This window comes from Arachis hypogaea, chromosome 16 (genome assembly GCF_003086295.3).
Source record: "Arachis hypogaea cultivar Tifrunner chromosome 16, arahy.Tifrunner.gnm2.J5K5, whole genome shotgun sequence".
NCBI classification, from domain to species: Eukaryota; Viridiplantae; Streptophyta; class Magnoliopsida; order Fabales; family Fabaceae; genus Arachis; species Arachis hypogaea.
This window is the reverse complement of record NC_092051.1, coordinates 33,387,016-33,411,504: the sequence shown is the minus strand read 5'-3', so window position 1 is coordinate 33,411,504 and position 24,489 is coordinate 33,387,016. Positions and strand designations below refer to the sequence as shown.

General features: G+C 36.0%; 1 protein-coding gene across 4 annotated transcripts; it reads left to right on the top strand.

Annotated features, from left to right (window-relative positions):
- Positions 1 to 16,255: 16,255 nt before the first annotated feature.
- Positions 16,256 to 20,404, top strand: LOC112759114 (uncharacterized). Of its 4 annotated transcripts, none has more exons than XM_025807935.3 (12): positions 16,256 to 16,525; positions 16,598 to 16,633; positions 16,817 to 16,923; positions 17,504 to 17,612; positions 18,120 to 18,191; positions 18,508 to 18,651; positions 18,750 to 18,821; positions 18,925 to 18,996; positions 19,104 to 19,178; positions 19,479 to 19,547; positions 19,659 to 19,896; positions 20,036 to 20,404. In XM_025807935.3, exons 5-11 carry the CDS (start codon positions 18,127 to 18,129, stop codon positions 19,720 to 19,722), a joined length of 561 nt encoding a protein of 186 aa, XP_025663720.1. In that variant the 5' UTR covers positions 16,256 to 16,525; positions 16,598 to 16,633; positions 16,817 to 16,923; positions 17,504 to 17,612; positions 18,120 to 18,126; the 3' UTR covers positions 19,723 to 19,896; positions 20,036 to 20,404. The 4 variants fall into 4 exon arrangements, with proteins under 4 accessions (XP_025663720.1, XP_072076295.1, XP_025663719.1 ...); XM_072220194.1 differs by having other exon boundaries at positions 20,072 to 20,402; XM_025807934.3 differs by lacking the exon at positions 16,817 to 16,923 and having other exon boundaries at positions 20,072 to 20,402.
- Positions 20,405 to 24,489: the final 4,085 nt, after the last annotated feature.

Genomic DNA, 24,489 nt, shown 5'->3' with positions numbered 1-24,489 from the left:
TTGGTTGTCAACCTTCATCACCTCAATCTTCATCTTCACATATGGATCAAGCCACACAAGAAGTACTTTTCATGCTCATTCAAGAACAACAAGAGTTCCGGAAGAAGCAAGAGCAAGTCATGTTTACAGTAGCGGAAACTCTTGACCGGTTAGCTTCATTGCGTTCATGTCATGACCAAGAAATTCTAGTGGATGAATGATAAACCACTATTTTTAGGATTTATCGTGTGCTTAATTGAGTGGATTTTATCCACTATTCTCACACTTATTCATTAAATTCAAATGTTTTACATTTTCCTTCCTAATTTTGTGCTATGATTGAAAACATGCTTCTTTGGCCTTAAATCTGCTAATTTTAATCCTCTCTTATTACCATTCGATGCTGTGATATGTATGTTAAGTGATTTCAGGGTTTATAGGGCAGAATGGCTTAGAGGATGGAAAGGAAGCATACAAAAGTGGAAGGAATACAAGAAATTGAAGGAATTGCTAAGCTGTCAAGTCTGACCTCTTCGTACTTAATCGATCATAACTTAAGATACAGAGGTCCAAATGAGGCGGTTCCAGTTGCGTTGGAAAGCTAACATCCGGGGCTTCAAAATGATATGAAATTTCTTATAGTTGCCATGCAGTTAGGCAACGTGCATGCGTGCATCACGCATACGCATGACCTTGCGAAAGTTCAATCGACGCGTACGCGTGACAGAGCCACGCGCTGGATGTATCAGAAATCGCTGGGGGGCAATTTCTGAGCTGTTTTTGGCCCATTTTCAAGCCCAAAAAATACAGATTAGAGGTTACAGAGTGGGGGAATCACATTGATTCATTCATTCACACAACATTCATTCACATAATTTTAGGTTTTAGATGTAGTTTTCTAGAGAGAGATGTTCTCTCCTCTCTCTAGGTTTTAGGACTCTTAGGTTTAGTTATTTTTAATTTCAGATTTCTACTTTACTCTGATTTAGTTTCTCTTCTACTCTTATTAATTCTAGCACTTTAGTTTATCTATTTCTCTTGTTGGTTTATTTATTTTCCCAATTTGATTTATGAACTCTTCATGTTAGATTTGATTTCTCTATTTAATGCAATTTGAGGTATTTTATATTTATGATTGCTTTCTTTAATTTGTGTTATTGATGCTTGCAATTGGTTGTTTGGATTTTATTATCTCTTATTGCTTTTCTATACTTTTATATTGTGCCTTCCAAGTATTTGATAAAATGCTTGGGAGGATTTTAAGTTAGATTTTTATATTCTTGGCTTTGGTTGAGTAATTGGAGACTCTTGAGTTATCAAACTCCTTTGTTGATTGATAATTGAAAGTTGCTAGTTGATTTGGATCCCTCTAAAGCTAGTCTTTCCTTAGGAGTTGACTAGGACTTGAGGAATCAAATTAATTCATCCACTTGACTTTCCTTTATAGTTAGAGGTTAACTAAATGGGAGTAATGGACAATTGATGTCACAATTGATGATAAGGATAGCTAGGATAGGAATTCCAATTATCAATCCTTGCTAAGACTTTTCTTAATTATTATTTTATTTCCTTGTTATTTACTTTTATTGTTCCTTATTCAAAACCCAAAAAGATACAATCTCATAACCAATAATAAACTACACCTCCCTGCAATTCCTTGAGAGACGACCTGAGGTTTGAATACTTCGATTATTAATTTTTAGGGGTTTGTTACTTGTGACAATCAAATTTTTGTATGAAAGGATTCTTTGTTGGTTTAGAAGCTATACTTGCAACGAGAATTTATTGTGAAATTCTTTACTAGCAAAAATCCGTTCGTCAATGAATGTGTAGAACCAAGTGAAAAGTGTGGAGTGAGCGAAGAATTACAAAATCAAGTAGAAGATATCAAGTCACAACATGAAGCACTAGAGGAGATAAATGAAGAGTTGGTAAGAAGTGATCAAGAGGATTCTATCATTCAAGATATTTTGTCCAACTTGGTCAACCTTGCCAATGACCTTTACAAGCCTCCCTTATTGGATTTGGAAGGAGATGTTGATGTGGACTTCACACAACCTCCAATTTTTTACTTGAGTGATGATGAGGAAGGTTTAGAGGAGGTTGAGGAAGATTTTATTCACCAAGAGGTAAAGATAGTTGTGCAAGAACGAATTAAGCGGGTAAAGATTTCTTCAACAAGCTTTCTAGGCCCACATCAATATGCCGTCTTGGAGATGGATTGTCAACTTCAAACCTTTCTTAGAGTAGTGGATGGTGAAGAGAAAAATGTTAATTGGCAAAGAAATGGGAAGTTCATCATAGAAGCCAAATCAACATTTGGAGCTCATTTTTGGTGTAAGAGTCAATTTAGTGGATTCCGGGAGTGCACAAGCATGTCAATGGCGATAGAGGAATGCAAGTATGGGATCCAGGTATTAACTTCAAGAATCAACACTTATGGATCCTAGATGCTAGCTTGAAGTCTCTTAAGAGTTTGATGCAATTCATTTGGGACCCCAGAGGTCAAATCAAGAGCAAACTTGGTTGGAGATTCAAGGAGGAATGGAAACATAAGCCGCCCTAACAAGGATCTCCTTACCAAGTCCATCTTAAGGACTTTAAACGAAAGTGCTAGGTGGGAGACACCCCACCATGGTAATATCCTTCTAACTTTCTCTCTTTTAGCTTTTATTTCATGAATAATTGGCTATTTTGCTTGGTTGGTTAGTTTTATTTTGAAGTTTGTTGGGTAATTTTAGTAAAATAATGTGTTTTTGGGAGTTTTATGATGTTTTGGGACTTGAAAACCTGTTTTGGACATCAAGTTTGATGCCTTAGAGGCAAAATTTTCGTTGCAGGAACAGAGTCCTGTGCGTCCGCACAGCCGTGTGCACGCGCATAGCTCCCCTGTTTTTCCGTTCCTGTGCGTACACACAGCAATGTGCACACGCACACTCCAAAACACTCCTTCTATTCACAGCACGCGCACCCCTTGTGCGTTTGCATACCACCCTTCCTTTCCCCTTGTGCAGCCGCACACCTTGCGTGCGTCCGCACGCTTCACTCTGTTTCCATATAAAAAAACCACTGGTGCGAGCGCATAGCTCTATGCGCCTGCACAGACCTAGACAACCCCTCTGGTCGCAGCACACGTATCCCTTGTGCGTGGGAACGCAACCTTTATTCTCCTTCTGTGCGTCCGCACACGACTTGGTGCGTCCGCACAGGTTGCGATACCTCTTCTGTCTACAGTGCCCGCACGCCTTTGTGCGCACGCATACCCTTCCCTCTCTTCCTTGTGTGTGACCGCACATGACCTTGTGCGTCCGCACAGGTCACTTTTCGAACGTTAATTCGAAAAGAGAGAGAGAGAGAGAGAGAGAGAGAGTCGCCCTTCAGTTTCCCCAAACTCCCCAACCTTTTTCTCTTCTTGTTCCTCTCTGAGAAACCAATCACCACCAACTCTCCACCCAAATCACCACTAGCCATCACCTCCATCCGACGTCACCACCAGCGACCACACCACCGTCGCCAACCTTCCCTCTCTCTTCCTTCTCCCTTCTTCTTCTCTCTTTTCTACATTTCCCTCTTCCTCCATTTCTTTCCTTCTCTGCGCAAGACCCCTGTCTCCGCGCCCAGTAACCCCACCGCGCCCTCCAGCTCCAGCGGGTAGCCACCAGCAGCGGCGGACCTCTGTGCCGCTGTAACCCCCCTTCTCCGTCCATTTCCCTTTCTCTTTTCTTCTACGTTACAGGTTCCCCTTTCTTTCCTGTAACCTGTCTCTTTACTGTTTCTGTCCCATTTTCTTTCTTTAACTGCTTTTAATTTCTGTTTAAGTAACTAGGTGGCATTAGGTTAGTTGATTTCTGATTTTTTGAATTGAATGTTGATTGATGGCTGTCTGTTTTAGATTTTTCTAGATTTCTCTGAACTTTGAATGCTGCTTATGAACACTGAATGCTGTTAACCTGAACTGAGTACACTGCTTTTTATTTCTGCACATAACTTGCCTGATGAAATGCCTGAATGGAATTTTTTATTCAAATTCTGTGTCTGATCAGCATGGATTTGGGATTTCCTTTCCTGTATGCATTGTCACTCATACATATGCAGTTTTATGAGATTCTTGGATGATTATTCTTGAAGGTTCATTATGCACCTTGTGTTGTTTTGCTTGAACACCAATTTGAACTTGAAAAATTATAGCTGTGATTATCCTGTTGGTGTTACCTTAGCTGTGCATATTTTCCTTTAGCTTGCTAATTTGCTGCATTATGTACTGACTGCTCATTTCCTTCTGCTCAAACACCAAACTAATTTTAGACTTATACATTTTGAATTCTGTTTGGTGCCATTTGCAGCAGTACATACATTGTTTTTTTCTGAATGAATTGATTAAATGCCTATTCATGTGTCTTTAACACCAATGACCATATAATAGTCACTTGTTTCTTTATGTTTTTGAGCAATGGAATCTGTTTCTCAACCAAGTATTGCTTTGGACAAGAAATTATGTATATGTGATCATTTCTTATCTTCTTAACATGAATAAGTGCATACTCCCACTGTTGCATTGATTATTGCTCTTTATGCCAAATTTTTACTAAGTCTTCTGATTTCAAGTGCAAAGTTGCAATAATTAATTCCTTTCAAGTCAATTCACTTGCATTGTCATACCTAAGTTATATATATATACTTTGACTGTTGTTCATTCCCTTTTTATGTTGCTTAGGTTGCTTGATTTTAGGAAAATTAATTTCCTTTTGGGCGTTCAACTGCTTTATACATGTTTTTCCTTAATTGAATGTTGTTTATCTTATTGGCTCTTACTTGAATTGTTTGATTATATCCTTCTTCTTTCTGTGATTTTTATCTGTTCTCCCTAAGTTGTACTCTGTTTTTGATTTTTTTAGGATGGCTCGCAAGGGGAAAGAGAAAGCCAACTCCTTGGCTCGTCCTCCTCCAGTGCCTCCGAGTAACCAATCGAACACATTCATTAATGCTGAAACCCAAGAACAATATAAGAAACTGGAAAAGTGGGCCTTTCACTATGAGAGAAAGTTGAACTTGCCCGAGAAATATGCGGATTAGATCCTTAACAGATTAAATTTTTACCATTGGAAATTCGTAGAATTCGATCCGGTGGAAGTTAATGACCACCAGGTCAAGGAATTCTACGGGAATTTCCTAAAGAGGGATGCCCAAACTGTTTTTCTAAGAGGTGTCACACTGGATACCTCTGATACTGCTTTAGAGGCCCTCTTGGATATTCTGCATAATCCTCCGGCTCGGGATACTTTCACTTAGATAGTGAAAGACGTGACAACGAGCAAGCTTTCTTTGGATGTGGTTCTGTAAAAGATTGGCCTTCCTGAGGCCAGATGGGAGTACAGTAAGGGAGACAAGGCAGTCCCATTGAACATCGCGTGCACTGACCTAAATCCTGAGGCAAGGATCTGTCAGCAGATCATTGCTGACTACATTCTACCGAGCACGCATGCCACGCACATTAGAGTCCGTGTGGCGGTTTTGCTTTGGCTATTCTGGAGGGGAATAGGATCTCTGTTCTTCCCCTTATCAGAGAGTCGATGTGGAAGGTGAACTAACAACATAAATACAACATTCCTTTCCCATCGATGATCACCAGATTAGCCGCTTTATCTGGAGTGGAGAGACGACCAATAGGCCGGACGTCTGTCTTCATCAGCAAGCATCCATTTTTACCATACGGCGACTATGATGGACCGCCTCAAAAGAAGAGGAAGACGACTGAACCACCATAAGCAGTAGAGCCCTCAGCACCTCTTACAGCTCCTGCTAGGGATGGCAACGGGTCCCATGGGGGCGGGGATATGCCCCCTGCCCCCGCCCCCAATATCTGTCCCCGTCCCCGCCCCATCCCCATGACGGGTAATGGGGACCCCGTATCCGCCGGGGACCTGGGTCTCCACGGATATCCGCAGATTTTTGTAAAAATTAATAAAAATTGAAAAAATAGGAAAAATTAGAGAAAATCAAAGATAATCCTCAATTGTCATTACAAACATAATATTCATAGTCTTTTAAGACTTAAATAGCAATAACAACAAACATAAACATCCAAACATATCCATAAATAACCAAATATTACTGACTATGATATATACACAATGCATCCGAAGAAGACATTCTATAAATCATGAAATATATACACAATGAAATACACATACATTATCAGCAGAATTGTTTGACTCAATTACTCACTAACTTAAGAGTCTTATATACACAATTAAATACCAATACATTATCAGTAAATAACAATTAAATTGTTATGATAAATCTATTTTAGTAGCTACACATTGGCAAGGAACCTAATACACTATCAGTAAATAGAACACACAGAAAAATGAGATTTGATTACAATATTAGTGTGATGATCATAGTGTTATGCATAATAATAGATAAATTAATCAAACTAAGAAACAATGAAAAAACAGAGGGACAACTTCACAAACAAATTTATAAATTAGTGCAGTACTGTCCTATCATGAACTATTTCTTGGCACTACAAAATATTCCAATAAGAGCAACGGTACAAATTATAATCCAGGATTTTGCAAATGGAATTCTATGCAAAAAATTAATCATTAATTGTTAAAATCCATTATTAACCAATAAAATACATAAGCAAATAGTAACTTAGCAGATGAGACAACGAATATATTTGTATGTTTGATTTAATCAATATATATATATATATATATATATATATATATATAATCAAAGTTGTAAAACGAAAAGGGATGTAACACAGCAAGACCTAATTAGCAGCCACAATTTCTTAAGATAAAGGTACTCATACTTTCATGTATCAGCCTCTTGATTATGCAACAAACATATGAATTAGTTAACCTAATCAGAAATTCATTAACCTAATCAGAAATTTACAAATTTAAAACTCAGAAATCCAGAAATTCAAAACACAGAAATTCAGATTAATTGGAATCTCATTAATTCAGAACACAGAAATTCTTTACCCTAATTCAGAAATCTAAATTCAGAAAAGGGGATGAAAGACCAGCGAAGACCAAGGCTAACTTACCTGAACCTGACGGAGAAAAGGGGAAGGAAGACTAGCAAAGACCGGTGATGTAAAAAGGAGAAGATGACGACCAGGAGAAGAGGACAACGTTGCCGAGTCTGCTGCAACTACGAGAAGAAGACGACGTTGCCGGAGCCCGTGACGGTGAGCTCAACTGCCTCGACACCTTCAGTGAGTGAACCAAGCCACTCAAGGGGTCTTGGGTGGGAGGCGGCGCTGAGAGACCAGAGGGTGGAAGGTGGCGGGCGACGGTCGATGGTCGGCAGTCAGCGGGAAAGAGCCAAGAGGGGCTGAGGGTTTGAGGAGGAATGGAGAGCAGTTTTTGCTCTCTGTCTCTGAAGCAGGGGAATCAGGAATGTGACGGCTAGGGTTTATTACTCATTAGTATGGTATTACTCAGGGTATTTTTGTCTTTTCACACAAACGGGGAATTAACGGATCCCCACGGGGCGGGGACCTCTACCCCCGCCCCCGCCCCGTTTACTATACGGGGCTTCGTCCCCCTTCCCGCGGGTAAAAATTGCCCTCCATACCTACTCTCCGAGGGGTAAATCCCCGCGGGTACCCGCCCACCGGGAATTTTCGCCATGCCTAGCTCCCGCACCCACACCCCGACTTCAGACACCCTATGAGCTGGGTCGGGAGATCATTCAGCTTTTCTACCATTTTGAGCACCGCAACGCTCGACGCTTCCAGTGGATAGTGGTAAAGTTTGAGGGTAAAGACCATGGGCCACCTCCTTCGGATACACCAGAGCCTGGGGCTGAGCCTGAAGAGCCGGCACCGAAGGAGCCAGCAGCTGAAGCTGGCCAGGCAGTCGATCCCCCTGAGCAGAGACCGGCGGAGCCCACGGTTGAGGAGGCTACATTTTAGAGAGTTGAGGAGCCGGTGGCTGGAGCTGAGCAGATAGTAGAGATGGCAGCAGAGCCAGCTGACCAGGCAGTTGAGGAGTCGGCAGTTGAGACCACTCCGGAGACATCCCGAGCCATCATTGTTTATCAGCGTCATCACCGCCCACCACCATCTAACGGTGGAGCTTCTCATGGTTGATCCCCCCTGATTAATTCTTTTGGCACTGAGGACAGTGCATGATTTAAGTATGGGGGAGGATCTACGATTTTTGGGTGTAAACATTCTCTCCTTAACACTTGTCATTTACTTTAAGTTTTATTATGCTTTTTTTGTAGATTTTTGTAGTACTTTGACTTATGCACTACCGTTTAGTACTATGGTATATATATATATATATATATATATATATATATATATATATATATATATATATATATTAGCTTGCTTCTAGTTATCTTTAGTATTGCATTTTAATTATGGTATATATATATATATATATATATGTTTTGAGCTTGTTTTGCTTGGTATATAGTATAGATATGGATTGTGATTGGATGATGTGAATAGCATATGCCTAGTTCATTTTTTATCCTAATTGTTCATGTTACTTTTTTCTTGTTGAAATTAGGAAAAGAACTAGGAAATTTTGAAAAATTGCATCCATCACATCATACATACATATAGGAAATAAATTTTGGTGAAAAATAACGAAGATTTCCAAGAGTTTTGTTTCAAGGGCATTCTATTGAATTGATTTGAAAATTGTTTTCAAACTTGGTTGAATGATTCCTTTTTCGAACATAGAAGAGTAAAGAACAAATACCTTGTGAGTTTTTGAGCTATATTGAGTGGTTACACATTTTAACGACTAATTTTGTTCATTGTGTGATATATCTCTTCTATGATTGTAATCTTGGTTTTGCTTGATTCTCTATTTCCAATGATTGATGTTTTGAATTGCATTTAGCATGATTGAGGCCATCTTTGAATTAAGCTAACTTGCCCATATAGCTTAACCCTTGCATCTACCGTTGTTAACCCCTTTTGAGCTTTTTAATCCCCTTTGTTCTTGATATTAGCACATCACAATCTTAAGCAAAAAACCATGATTTACCTTGGATTGTATCCTTGATTAGCTTAGGTTGAAGGAGTGTGTTTCATTTAAGTGTGGGAGAATTTTGGGAAACATTGGTAGTGAATGAAAATGTTTAATTTGGGTATTTCATTGAAAATTTTGGAAAATGAGAATAATCATGTATGAACTACTAAAATCATATGCATTTTATTTTCAAAAAAAAAAAAATCATCATGAAAAGGGGATAAAAGTTACCCCTAAGTGAAGGGAAATGAATAAGAAATGCATATGTGATGTGGATGATAAAGCATACATGGATGTTTGTGAAAAAGAAATGATGGGAAGTTAGGTTGCATATTTTTGTTATTGGATTAAGGAAGGTTGAGTTGGACACTTAAACTAATTAAGGATTCAAACCATTTTAGTCCACTTAGCCATATCTATCCCACCTTGACCCTAACCCCATTACAACCATATGAAGTCCTCATGATAATTGCATTCATGCATCACTTGTTGTTGATTGTTAGATGAGAAGCAAAACCTTGAAAGCATGATTGGGAAGAGATTTGAGTGAATTGACCCTAGATACCGAGTGATTAGAGTGTATACACACCTAGTGAGGGTTCAATTACTCAATTCTATATTTTCATATCTCTTATTATGAATTCTTGCAAGTCACTTCATTTTGATGTCTTGAATCAATTCTTTAGATTTTTGCTTGCATTGAATTATCTCTTTGCCTTGCCCTATTTGTCTATACTTGCTTGGAAATTTGATTGTTTGTTTTCGCCAATTCAATAGATACTATAGATAGATATATATAGTTATATATAGTATATACATACTTGCATGCATTTAGATAGTTGCATTTAATAAGTTGATTACCCCTTTTTTTATCATTCTCCTTGTTGGTTTAGCATGAGGACATGCTATTGTTTAAGTGTAGAGAAATTGATGAGTCCATATTTGATGATATATTTTGACTTAATTTGGATGGATCCTAGCACAGGAACTCACACTTAAGCATCAAAATAGCATACTTTTGTGTTTTGTCCCCAATTTGACCCTAAACGTGAAAACATTCAATTTTGTGCTTGAAATGAGCAATTTAATTCCACTTCTATTCCATTTGATACCATGACGTGTTTGTTGAGTGATTTCAGACCTTGGAGGCAAGAATGGATAGCCAAAAGTGGAAGAAAGCATGTACAAGGGAGAAAACATGAAGAAAACAAGGAAAAGCACACACAGTGAAGTGTGCGTGCACACAAGAAAGAATTTTCATGTGTGTGTGCGCACAAGCACCTGTGCGTACGCACAGGTCAACTTTCAGCCAAGTGTGCGGACGCACACATCTGTGCGTCTGCACAGGTCCCTGCACGTGATTTCATTAATGAAGCACGTGTTTCTCGAATTCTGAGGCCTTTTGGCCCATTTTGGAAGGCTTGGATGCTGATTTTGGAGTGCTATATGAAGGGGAATTCAACACATTAGTGGGGGAGCTCACTTAGATAGTTTTAGAGAGTAATTAGGGGTAGGAGTAGGAGTAGTGTAGCATTGCTCTCTTAGGGTTTCATTTTCTATTTCCATTGTAACATTTTATAGCAAGCTTGATTTTTGGATTTTGCTTCTTTAATTGTAAGTACTCTCAATTTCCTCTTTAATTTCATTGCTTTTGCTTTTATGTTCTTATGGTTCAAGTTACTTTGTTCATATTTGCAATTTTGTGTTTCTTGAAGTTTTGATCAATGAATTTTATGTTTCATGCTTTTTTTATGCTTGATTGCCTCTATATTTGGTTTTGTTGATAGTTGGTTATAGTTTTCCGTTTTACTTTGCAATTTTCCATGTTTTACTTTTATGCACACAAGGTGTTTGTGAAAATGTCAACTCTAGATTTTGAGTAGATTTTCACACCTTGGTTTGGGATTTGAGCTCCTAGGATACTAGAGTCATAATATCCGACATTTAGTGGTAATTCTTGGGAAGTTAGTTGACTCTTGTTTCCATTAAAGCTAGCCTTTTATCAACTAGTTTGGTAAGTTGGTTAGAACCTATGGATTAAGGTCAATTATGCTTGCTTGACTTACTCCTCAATGTAAGGGGTTAACTTGGCAAGATTAACTCATGATAATTACCGTAGTTGTGGTTATGGCAATGATAGGATTCCTTAGATCCTCATTCCTAAGTCAAGGCTCTTTATTGTATTTATAGCATTTTCACTAGTTTTGATCTCATCTTCTCTTTAATTGCGTTAATTACAATTTTGATCATTCCTTAGTTTTTTGATTTTTTAGTTCCTTTAATCTTTTGTTCTTTGATTGAAAAAATCCTTTTTGCCCTCACAATCGAAAGAGTAACATTCCAATTGCATTCCTAGGAAAGAACGACCCGGGAGCTAAATACTCGATTTATATTTGGTTTGAATTGTGATAACATTTGATTGATGGCCGATTTGTTGGGATAGGACTATACTTACAACGCCAATTCCATTCTGATAATCGAATTCATAACCTATGCAAATTGGCCGTTCGTCAAATACTTTAGGTCTCTCAAGTTTTTAGGTGTTGGTGGCTCTCTATCTGTTCTGGGGTTCAATGTTCCATCCTCAAACCACCCATTTACAACAACCATGGCTTGAGCTCTGGAGAGGGGTAGTGGAGATGGAGGACTGTTTCTGTTAGAATCCTAGAATAGGAATGCCTTCTGCCCCTACCATCAGCAGCACACACCTCTAGAGGAGAAACTTCTTTAGATCTCCTCCTGTTGCACTTCATTACCTCAGTTATGTCAGATGCTCCCTTTAAAAGTTCAGAGAAGGTGTTTATGTTACTCATGGAAAGATATATTTGAGATCCGTCTTCCACTTTTCTAATACACCCATATACCAATTGTAGTTTTGGGAGGATGTCCATGCAAAGTAAAGCTTGATATCTGAAAACGCGTTAACAGAGGAGGTGGCTTGATCCAGAAGCGTTCTACCACAGCAACGGCGACAGAAACGACAGCAGCAACAACAATGGCAGTGGTGATGAAAATGGCGGCAGCAACAATGGCGGCAAAAACTCCACTATAGCAGCAACAACAGTATAGAAGAATAGATCTGAAAGTGCATTGATTGAAGCGGTGACTCGATCCAGAAGCTCTCTACCGCAACGGACACGGTAGTGGTGACGGTGCCGGCGACGGAAATGGCAGGGAGAATGACAACAAAAATGATGGTATAAAACTTGGGGTTCTCTCTCAGCTAACTCAGTCTCACATTTTGAAAAATTGGGAAAATTAGGTTTTGTTCCAAAATTTAATTTTAATTATTTATTAGTGGAGGTTTTTTAAATTTTCATAAATAAAATATATTGTGGAGATTTTTAGAAACCTTTCTCCAAAATACTCCCTCAAATAAATATTAATCTTGTAGTGATTTGCACCATTATCTTACTAATTATACATGCTTATCCATCTATATCCATCCCAGTGTTGTAAAGTGCAGTGCATCAAAGTTATCATTTCAAGCCATCATATCGAAAGGTGTAGATGGCAAAGCAGAAGGCAATTGCTCAGATTTGTGGCGATTGAGAAGAGTCGTACAACAAGATTTTCATTCTGTTACAAGATTTATTCAACTGCCTTCCTGGTACCATACATGATTGTGTTGCAGTTTCACACTACAACGGAAACATGATTGACAGAGATTTTAGCCAGCTTGATAGGATGTTTTGGGCCTTTCCCCGGTGTATCGAAGCTTTTAAGCACTGCAAGCTGTTTGTTTCGATCGACGAGATGCATTTGTACGAAAAATACAGGAGTGTGATGCTAATTGTTATTGCCCAAGATGAAAACAACAACATTCTTTCCATCGCCTTTGCACTAGTTGAATCCGAGTCTACTGAGTCATGGTCTTTTTTTCTAACAAACCTGAGGTAGCACGTCACTCTGCAACATGGGATACTTTTCATATCTGATGGATCTCAAGTCATTTGCGCTGTTCTTAATGCTGCCAATAGTGGTTGACATCCTCCTACAGCTCACCATGCTTATTGTATATGTCATATGGCTTCCAACTTCAATACCTGGTTCAAATTTGCAGAGGAGAAGCGGTATCTTGTTAATGTAGCTTATAGTCCCAGTAAGAAAGGATGTTATTAGTACTTGGACGCATTGAAGGGGTTATCAATGGGTATGCTTGATTGGGCACTAAGGTTTAGGAAGGCATTGTAGCTCCAGCACTGTGACGAATATCGTTTGTTTGGTCATATGACAACGAATATTTTTGAGTGTATCAACGCTGTTCTAAAGGGAACGAGGAACCTTTCTGTGGCTACTATTGTGAGGGCAACTTATGAGCGGTTGCAACAACTGTTTGTGTACAAGGGTCGTGAGACACAAACTCAACTGAATTCTGGTCAAGTGTTCTCACAGCAACTACTAACAGCGATAGAGAAGAGCATAGAGTCACATGCCAAGTTGCGTTCAATCTATTAATATTTTCTGATTGGACGTAACTTTCTCATCTAGCCATGTCTGCTCTCAAAACTTTCCAAAACCCTAAAAATGTGAAATGAAGCAATGAATCTCAGTTACACACCCCTTATATAGTGGTAGAAGGCATCTCGGGTACTATGCCTGCTTTTCCATTAAAGGGTATCTCGGGTATACAGTACTCGGTCTCTGCCTTCTTAACGTATCCCAGTAGCACCTAGGTTATGCTTTCTTGATGTGTTTCATATCTAGGGTATAGTGTACCCGGGATGTTTGTTTAACTTGCTTTTGGGTATTGTATCCGAGATATTACTGTTAATGGATAAATGTCAATACGCTACAGATTACATATTTTTGTAAATATTATATTTAAATAATTAAGTAAAGTATCATTTTTGTCCCCAACGTTTGGGGTAAGTCCTATATATTTGTGTTCCTAACGTTTAAATTGTCCTATTTGTATCTCTAATGTTTGTAAAATAATTCAATGTTACCCTGCTATCAATTACACATTATGAGCTTTAGTTAGAATTCTGAAAATCTCTTGAAGTTAAAATACAAATGTCTGGGTCAGAACTGATGATCCACTACGGATAATAACTCATTAAAAAATGAAACTAATCCCTGCAATATTTACATAATTCACTTTTTTAGGGACATAATTGAACCTGAACACAACTTTTGGGTACAATATTAAAATAGAACACATCCAAGTGAAACTTAATTGAGAATGAATATATCAAAATGAGAATAATTAAAAAATGCAATCTGATCTATTAATATAATTGACGGCAGGATAATATTGAATTACTTTTATAAGCGTTAGCGATACAAATAGGATGATTTAAACATTAGGGACACAAATAGGGCTTACCCAAACATTAGGAACAAAAACAATACTTTACTGTAAATAATTTAAATAAAAAAAAATCCTAATTATATGGCTAAAAAACAACAAATGTGGTTTTCCTTTTGAGCGAGATTTTTTCTGTTTTTTTTTTTTAGTGAAAATGTCAATTCTTTTACAAACCAAATTAATTTTTTCGTAATCATTTAAAAAAAAACTATTTTAAGCATTAAAACATTTTAATTTAACTGTGACGCGGTTGATTTATGATAATATGAAGGGATCTTAGCTTGTCAGAAGGCTGGTTGAAAACTTGAAATAAACAGCAATAATAAAGTTTGAATAATAACTGCCAAATAATACCGCAACTTGGATAATCGAATGAATATGTTAATTAACTAACTAAAAGGGTTGTTATGTTTTTTGCAATAGCTAATTTGTCCAATCAATTCCTTTTTTATTTGGTTCCATTCCATAGGAAGAAAATAAATAAATAAATAAATAAAAGGGAGAGTGTAAATTGTTATTCTGATAGTGTTGATTTGATTTGAGTCTTTGTTCTATTTGTTCTATATGGTTTACACTCATGGTGTGTTTTTGTTCCTTGATTTCTTCTTCTGTATGTGTAAGCATAATTGTTAAACAGCTATGCCACACTACTTGTCTTACGTTTCTCTTACCCTTCAACCTTTTCTTCATTTGTGGTTCTGACTTTTTTCCTTCATTTACTTGTTATTCTTATATTTTATCACTTCTTTTATTTAGAATTTTGAGTTTTACTGGCTTTATGGGGTTGTGTTTGTTTTTTTTTTTTTATAATTTAATATTATGCTTTTTTTTTACTCCAATTGATTTATCTTGTCTATTTTCTCTTTTGTCACTACTAGAAAACTAGTTATTACAGACGGATATTTCTGACGGATTTTATCCCACTGAAATACAGATGGAATTTCAGAGGGATTTTTTTGTCAGAAAACAAAAAAAAAAATAGATTAGCATAAATTACAGACGGAAAAGAGAATCCGTCTATAATTCAGTCGGAAAATTAATTTTTTTTTTCGTGGAATAGTTACAGACGAATTTTCTGTCTGTAATTAAGTAGACAAAACGCTACATTTTATTAAATTATTACAGACGGAAAATTCGTCTGTAATTTAAAATTTTCCGTCAGAAAATATTAAAATAAGAGTTGTGAGTGAAAAGCTCCTCGTTTCAATCACGGTACTTCTCCAAATCTCTACACTCATCCCTTCCAAATCCTCCATCAGCGGCGCATCTCAGCTTTCTAATTTCATGCAATTAATTCCTCTTTTTCCAATGGATCTTCTTCGTCACGCTCTCTTCCGTTCCTCCTCCTCCTCCGCCGCCGCTCTGCTGCCATTGTTCGGTTGTTCCTCTGAGTTTTTGGCGTCTTCCGCCGCTGCCGCGACCACTCGCGTCGGACGATCTCTCTCTATCATCCCTTGCGTCGCACGAGCCCCCTCCCTGTGATTCTGTTGTTTAGGGTTCAATTTTTCTGTGCCAATTTTAGATTTATCAGTTTTTCTTCGCAGTTTCTATCTTCTTGTTGTTGTTGATGCTGATTGAGCTTCTTGTTCTTGTTACAGTTTCTATCACATGCTGGTATCTCAAAACAAATGGTAATTTTGCCCTTTCCATTCTCTTTCTTCTATTTAAATGTTTCTAATTTCCAGCTTAGGGATTCGATCACCTGTTCTGAGCTTGTTCCACGATTCTACTCTATTTGTGATTTTTTTGTGTGGATAAATGCATTGCTTTCAATCCTTCATCTTGGTTAATTATTTTGGAACCCTAGAATTGCACATTCTTAATTAATCAGTGTTCTAGCAATACAGTGAAATTCTTTGAACTCTTATAGATATAGAATGGAATTGAACTTCTAGATTATGGCTTCTCTTAATCACTTATTGCAGCAGATAAATTTATCTATGCAGAAATTACAGTATTAGGATTATTTATTGCAGTATTATTCTCTCTTCTGTGATTTGGAAGTTGTAGAAGTAGTTAGGTGATATGTTAAGATAGAATATTGAAAGGTTCCTTTTTTTTTCTCCTTCTGTTTTATGACCTTCTTTTCAGCTTAAATATTAATGAAAAATAAAATTAGCTTTGTCTATGACCTACTTGGCTGAGGAGTGAGGAGCAGATATTCCGATATGATATCAAGTTTGGTGGAAAAGCCCAAACAGCTTTTCATGAAAGATATCAGGTTAGTGCACTAATTGATTCTATGGATTTGTTAAATAGGAATTGGTTACTGACTTGGTTATTTTGGTGGCAGGATGCTGCCCAAGTATAATGTCACTGCCACGTTAAGGTTAGTTTCAAATTAATTTCTGTTTAAAAAATGATAAATCTAAAGCATCAAGCAGAAATTGGAAGCTAAGAATTACTAGTAGAGAGTACACTCGAAGAGACATAATGTGAAGTTATGGGCTTATTATTATTTAGAGCATAATGTGACATTAGTTTATTTGAAATTGCATGATGCATGGTTTAGAGTTTCTTCATGTGAAACCTGGAAAAGGAGCAGCATTTGTAAGAACCAAGCTCAAGAACTATGTTACAGGGAATACAGTTGAGAAGACTTTTAGAGCTGGAAGCTCGGTAATCTATTCTAAACTGCAGTTTTAGGGCTCATGCTTGGAGTTGTTATGTTCATAATTGTCACTTGAATAGGAAAAGGAAATGTTCTGGAGTTTTAGTAGCTATTATCCTCTATTAATAATATTACATAACACAACTCTCCTCTATTATCCGAGTTCTGGAGAAGCTATGCAAAGCACATCAGTGAAAAAATTGCTAATCCGAGTTTTAGTAGCAAAAATTTTCAATTTTGTTTTCATTTGCATGCTCAACGTGTACTTTATGGCAGCTTTTTATATGGTAAGCCTCTTTTCTTTAAGGTAGCAATTATATAACCACTGCAGGCTTAAGTACCGCAGTTTGCTATCAATCATTAAGATCAGGTTATAGCTCTATGGATTGTGACACAAAATATCTGAATTCATATCCTACTTGTCTTGCCCCTGTGAAATTATAAATGAATTCAATTTTTCAAAATTTGGTATTTGCGTTTTTTATTCAGATTATCAGTTTATCTATCGTTCTTTTTTTACTTTCTCCAATTTGTTGCCCATTGCTTGCACCAAGTTATAATTCTTTTGCTCCTCTGGTTCCTTCTCAGCTAGTGATTCTAAAAAGATAAAGGGGTAGTAGAAAATGTAGCGTGAGAATTTGGATGCAGAAGATGAGAGGAGCAAAGAGAGCATATAGAAGAAAATATGGCCAGCCAGGTAAGTTTGCTTATAACTGTGTAGATACCAGCCATGAACGCCACAGAGAGAGTTACAAGTGTAGTGCCAAGAAGCGGCATTGCCAGCTTCATAGCGAGAATATCTTTTGTATGGCACTAGTTTTTCAAATGGTCAAGCAATGACGTTAGATAGAAGTGTATCAGATATAATTTTAATTTTAAATTAGGTAGAACTTAGCAAATAGAATCCAAGTTGATTAAAAGGGCATGCATATGCATGAAGGAAAATGGTTCATGAGACTTATCAAAATTGTGTATAGTCTATGAAATCCAGGTCATTTTTTAGACTGTTGATAGCTTTTGCTTGTTAATTTGTTATTATACAGTTTTGTATATCCAGATGCTTAATATTTTTACTTATATGCTTAAAATTTTATGAATTATTCTCTGGAAAGCAAAAGAAAGGAAAAGCTTTAGAGGGGTTTTCTACTAATACGTTATGTTATATCATGCTAATATCTTTTATTGTTTTGTGCTTGAATTGAAGGGATTTCATGTGGAATAAGCTGACAGGCACAATACCAAAGGAGATTGGGAATATTGCAACACTAAAACTCTTGTAAGAACCTATACCAAAGAAGATGAAATTATTATAATTGATCCTCATCAAGTTCTCTTTTTTCAAAGAAGGTGTTGTTCTATCTGTCATCCTTGTTGATATTGTCTGAGATTTGTTTCAAAAGATCAATCATGATTGCCTATGTGTATAAACAGAATTAAATTTGGACTTCTGCTGGTCCTGATGTTGTTATAAATAGACATGTATGGAGTAATCTAGTTGGCTGAGTTTAGAAGCAAGGTTTATGGAGTTGGTTGAAATTGTATATATATATATATATATATATATATATATATATGATGCTTTGTACTTTCAGGCTTCTGAATGGAAATAATTTATCCGGTAGCTTACCGGATGAGCTGGGCAACCTTACAAAATTAAACAGATTCCAAGTCGACGAAAACCAATTGTCGGGTCCAATCCTAGTGTCATTTGCCAACATGACCAATGTTAAACACCTGTGAGTGAATCCTGATGGCCCATATGCACAACCAACTGAACTTGAAGCTGGATTTCTTATTTATCACCTTATCTGATTTGTTTGCATATTCCCTGCAGCCACATGAACAACAACTCATTTAGTGGTCAACTTCCACCCGAACTTTCGAAGCTGCCTAATCTTATCCACCTGTGAGTATTTAAGCTCTTTATTTTGCTTCCTGAGATGCCTTCTGGACTGATTAATTGTTTTCAAGTTTTAACTGTGCCTGTTTTGTTGAAATGACTTTTAAAGGCTTGTGGACAACAACAACTTATCTGGTTATCTTCCACCAGAATACTCCATGCTCCAAGGGTTGCGAATACTGTATGTCCTACTTCCATATATTTTCTTTTTTATTTGAAGCAGTTATCAACTTTTTCATCTTTGTGTATTATAGAAGTTAATATGCATCTATTTGATTTCCCTTGCAGCCAACTTGATAACAATAATTTCAGTGGGAATGGAATTCCTTCTACCTATGCAAACTTTTCCAGGCTTGTAAAACTGTAAGTATTATTTTAACCATGCAATCCGAATGTCTGATATCCTACTTTGATAGTATCATTCTTAAATATAATTTGTGGTAAAAGATGGGGAGTCTTTGAATCTTTATGCTTAATCGCCAAAGAGCTTACTTGTGAAGTTATGGATTGGAACTTGGAAGTATGTAAAAAATCACATGCTTTGGGCTCCTAGCTCAAGCTCAAGCAGGATATTAAGTCACAAGCTTAACCTTCAAGAACATAAGAACAATTTTTATTTTTTATTTATTTTTCGGGGCTAATGTTTACTCTTTAGCTTGGCAGGAGTCTGAGAAACTGCAATCTACAAGGAACTGTTCCTGATTTCAGCCCAATAGCAAATCTTAGCTATTTGTATGTTTAGCTATCTCTGGTGATTTTGCATTGTGACTAGTGACATTGAAATAATTTTCTTCTCCTTTTTATGACTACCCTCTAATTTGTGGTTGTTGGTTCATGTTGTAGAGATCTTAGCTGGAATCATCTTACAGGACACTTGCCAACAAATAAACTTTCAGACAATATATAGCCAATTTTATTTATATATTTTGTATATATAACAATGTTCGTTTATTTTCATGCTAGCGATGATCAACATGAGTCTGATGTAGTAATGCTCTTGCTGTTGCAGCAATCTGGCCAATAACAATCTCAATGGATCTATTCCTCGAAACTTCTCAAACCTGCCTCTTCTTCAGGAACTGTAAGAAGATACTCGTCAACCTATTATATGTGATTATTACATAACACCATCTTGGATTTCTTGAATAAAAACTGTTTAGGAGAAGCGAGTGGCGATATAAACTCTAGTGAGACACTTATACGAATGCAATTCTTTGCAGATTAGTTTGATGTTTGGCTTCTGTGGTTTATCACAGGTCACTTCAGAACAATATGTTGTCTGGATCCATCCCTGCTGGAAAAGGGTCATTCTTTTCTAGCTCTATCAAGTTTGGAACCACTTCTGCCAATTCTGTATCTGGAAGAGCACCAAGAAATCAAAATTCTGTTCTTGATTTGCGAGAACAGATTCATAATCTCAATGAAGAGCTTTTTCAGCGTGTTACTCAACAAACAGATGAGCGTATTAGTAAGTTGTTAGATACACGCTTGGGATGAGGGCTATGATGATGATGAGGATGAAGATGACACTGAAGACTATAGCTGATAGTTTTAGTATGGTTGAACAATATACTAGGAATTATAGTTGATGATCAATACATTTTATGTTTTGAATTATATTGACTTGCTTGTTTATAGTACTTTTCTTTTAGTTTGATAATATGATGAATTTGTTTATTTTTTGAAATATTATAAATATTCGAATACAAATTAGATAAAAATTTGTATTAAATTTATATTTATTTTGTATGAAAATAAGTTTATTTCGTAATTAGAAAAATAAAAAATTCTATTTTACCTTACCGACGGATTTACAGACGGATTTTCTGTCTGTAATTAGAGTGTAAGATAATTTTCCAAAGTTCAAATTACAGACGGAAAATCCGTCTGTAATTACAGACGGAAAATCCATCTGAAAGTGCGCCGCCTTTGGGAAATGGGTAGAAAATTTACAGAGGGAAAATCCGTAGGTAACTGGTAAAAATCCGTCTGTAATTTTCCGACGGAAAAAAAATTCGTCGGTAAATAATTTCCGACGGGGCTTTTACAGAGGGACAAAATCCGTCGGTAATTTCGTCGGTAACCAAAAATCCGTCTGTAATAAAGACTAAATCCGTCTGTAAATCTATTTGTATTAATCCATTTTCTAGTTGTGTGTTGATTTTTTTTTTAATAAGATGCTTAATTTGGGATTTGTTAGATTATTAATTTAATTTAGATATGTCAATGCCCGATTTTAGATCAACTAATAATAATATGAGATATGATATTTTAAATTTTAAATTTCTAAGCAATAATAAAAAACACATATTATAAGATTTTAGATGTGTTCAAAAAATATTTTTGTATTATTATATTATTCTAAATGTGTTATGAATTTATGCAATTAATTAAATTTTAAACTTAGTTTTAAAAATCTTCTATATATATATATATATATATATATATATATATGCATGACTATTATAAATTTTTAGCAAATATTTGAATTAACAAATATCGATCGTGTTAAATCACTTTTGTCTAACTGCATCCAAACCTTTTAAATTAGAATAACGAAAAAATAAAACTAAAATTATAAGTGTATAATAATTATAAAATTTAAATTAAATAAAAATAGCAGTAGTTTTTTAAATCTAAAAAATACGATTAATTAAAAAATTAAAAAATTAATATACTAAAATATTTAAATTTAAAAGTTGAATAAAAGATAAAAATTAAAGAACAAATAACATTTTTTATATGAATTATACATATACAAGACGGGAAGAGAGAACCATTATTGATTAACAACGTGATATCTACTAATGATACAAAAAAAAAAATGCTTAATGCAAAAATTTAAAAATAAAAAACACATGATAATAACTAATAAATAATCTGAAAAATATTAGGAGTTATCAAAATTTATTTTTTTTTGTTATTGTTTAGTTATTAATTCAATTTTTTAATCTAGTAATCTAACAACATACTTTATCGATATAATGGTCAAATTCGTTCTTGAAAGATCACTCATCTCCAAATTAATCCCTAACAATTTTTTTAATCAAATTCGTCTTTTAAAAATTTTAAACTAATCGAGTTAGTCATTTTGTCATTTTTTTTTGTTGATGACGCCAAATTTTGTTAATGTGGCACGTTAAGTGATACTACAACACACATAGGAGTATTAATTGACTATTAGAATGATAAGTTTATCAAAGATCAAATTAAAACCTAATTGAGAAGACAATTTGAGGTATTGGAATCTTTCAATTTGGAGTTCATTTGGTCTAATTTTATAAATTTGTCATGTTAGCTGCTAATTAAGACTACAAGATGTATGTTGTTGTATCATTTAACGTGTCACATCAATAAATTTTGATGCCATTAGCAACAGAAGTGACGGAAAGACTAAAATGACTAACTTAAAATCTTTGAATGACAAATTTGATTTAAAAAATCTTTCGAGAACTAATTTGAAGAATGAATTATCTTTCGGAAACTAATTTTACCATTTACTCTTATTCTATACTTTTAAATATTGATAATTAATTAATGACCAAAGATTATAAATTTTGACGACTCTCTAGCATTTTTATAATTTTTTGAATCTCAAATAAAAATAATTAACCTTGACTTTAATCCTTTACTAACTTTCTCATTCTAAAAAAACTTGAATAAATAAATGATATAGATCCTTTAACATTGAATTGATTCATAATGTTGCTGAATTAATATGTTTTCACTCAATCACCTTAGATGATAAGCATAAATAATAACATAAGCAAAATTGATAATAGTGTCACAAATGACATAACCAAGTTTAGCAAACAAAATGTAGTAGACATATCAAATAGTTTTCCAAAAAACTAACTTAAAAGTAATTTAATTTGCTCAAAGGAAGTTTGCTAATATCTATTATAACCCAAAAACTAATGTTTGTTTCGAAAATAAGATAATGTCAACTTGGTCACTTTTTCAAATTGTTAATGGTTTGATTTGGAATAAACTTGAATATTCATATTGTGGCACTACTTGCTACCGTCAAGGTCTTCTTTGATGCTCCTCTACTTGATCTTGTTGTCACATTTGTTGAAGGTGGTGGAGCAACTTAAAACTAAGTAGTTAATGACACGGGTAGCTTAATGATTGATTTTTTGGCCTAAATTTAGATGGTTCTTTGAAATAAATTTTGGCTGGAGCCTTGAAGGATGTTTGGACTACTGGTGCTACTAATCTTCATTGAGGTTGGACTGGTGGTGCTACTAGTTTTAATTTTCGTTAGATTGGTGTTGCTAGTCTTAGTTGAGGTAGAGTTGGTGTTGCTAATGTAGGTTGAGATGGAACTAACAATAGTCTTGCTGGAGAGACTGATGAGCTTGGTTCAACCGAATTCGATATTATTAGAGTAGGTTGAGTAGTTGCTATTTGGATCAATCCTGTTCTCAGGGATTCTTGTAATTATACAACCATATACACAATACAAATAATAAACCATCACATTAAAATTAAGATGTAAAACGCATGCAATTTTTTGGAGGTTGTGATAACTTGCATTAGATGTATTTTGTGGAACTGCCTCAGGTTTGTTTTGGCCACCCTGTAACACAATGACCAATTAATCTATCATAATATAGAGGACACATAAGACTTTAATATTATAATAGATAAATAAATCTCTGAGCAATAATATTTTGGACATTTAAAACCTTAAACTTAGTTAATGAAGACACATAAATTCTCAAATGCTTTGTTACCTTAGGCTATAGGGCCGATAAGGATAATGAAAATTCTACATGTGCTCGACTAGTTGCTCTGGTCTCCTTTGGTTTCTCTGTCTTAGTGGTGCACGAAATTGTGATGTCCAGACTCGAACAATCCCTGGTAATGGCTCCAAAGCTTGGTGCTTTGATCTTAATTCATAATTGTCACAACTTCGATACAACTAACCAGCAAGTGCACTGGGTCGTCCAAGTAATACCTTACGTGAGTAAGGGTCGAATCCCACGGAGATTGTTGGTATGAAGCAAGCTATGGTCACCTTGTAAATCTCAGTCAGGCGGATTTAAACATGATATTTTATTAGATTCAAATAAACAATAAAAGGGATAGAGATACTTATGTAAATCATTGATAGTTATTTCAGATAAGCGAGTGGAGATGCTTTTAGTTCCTCTGAACCCTTGCTTTCCTGCTATCTTCATCCAATCAGTCTTACTCCTTTCCATGGCTGGCTTTATGTGATACATCACCACTGTCAATGGCTACTTTCGGTCATCTCTCGGGAAAATGATCCAATGCCCTGTCACGGCACGGCTAATCGTCTGGAGGCATCACCCTTGTCAATGGCTTCATCTTATCCTCTCAGTGAATAATCTGCTCACGCACCCTGTCACGGCACGGCTATTCATCTGTCGGTTCTCGATCATGCCGGAATAGGATTTACTATCCTTTTGCGTCTGTCACTAACGCCCTGCAATCGCGAGTTCGGAGCTCGTCACAGTCATTCAATCATTGAATCCTACTCGGAATACCACAGACAAGGTTTAGACCTTCCGGATTCTCTTGAATGCCGCCATCATTCTAGCTTACGCCACGAAGATTCTGGTTAGGAGATCTAAGAGATACTCATTCTAGCTTAATTCATGTAGAACAGAAGTGTTTGTCAGGCACGCGTTCATAAGGGAGAAGG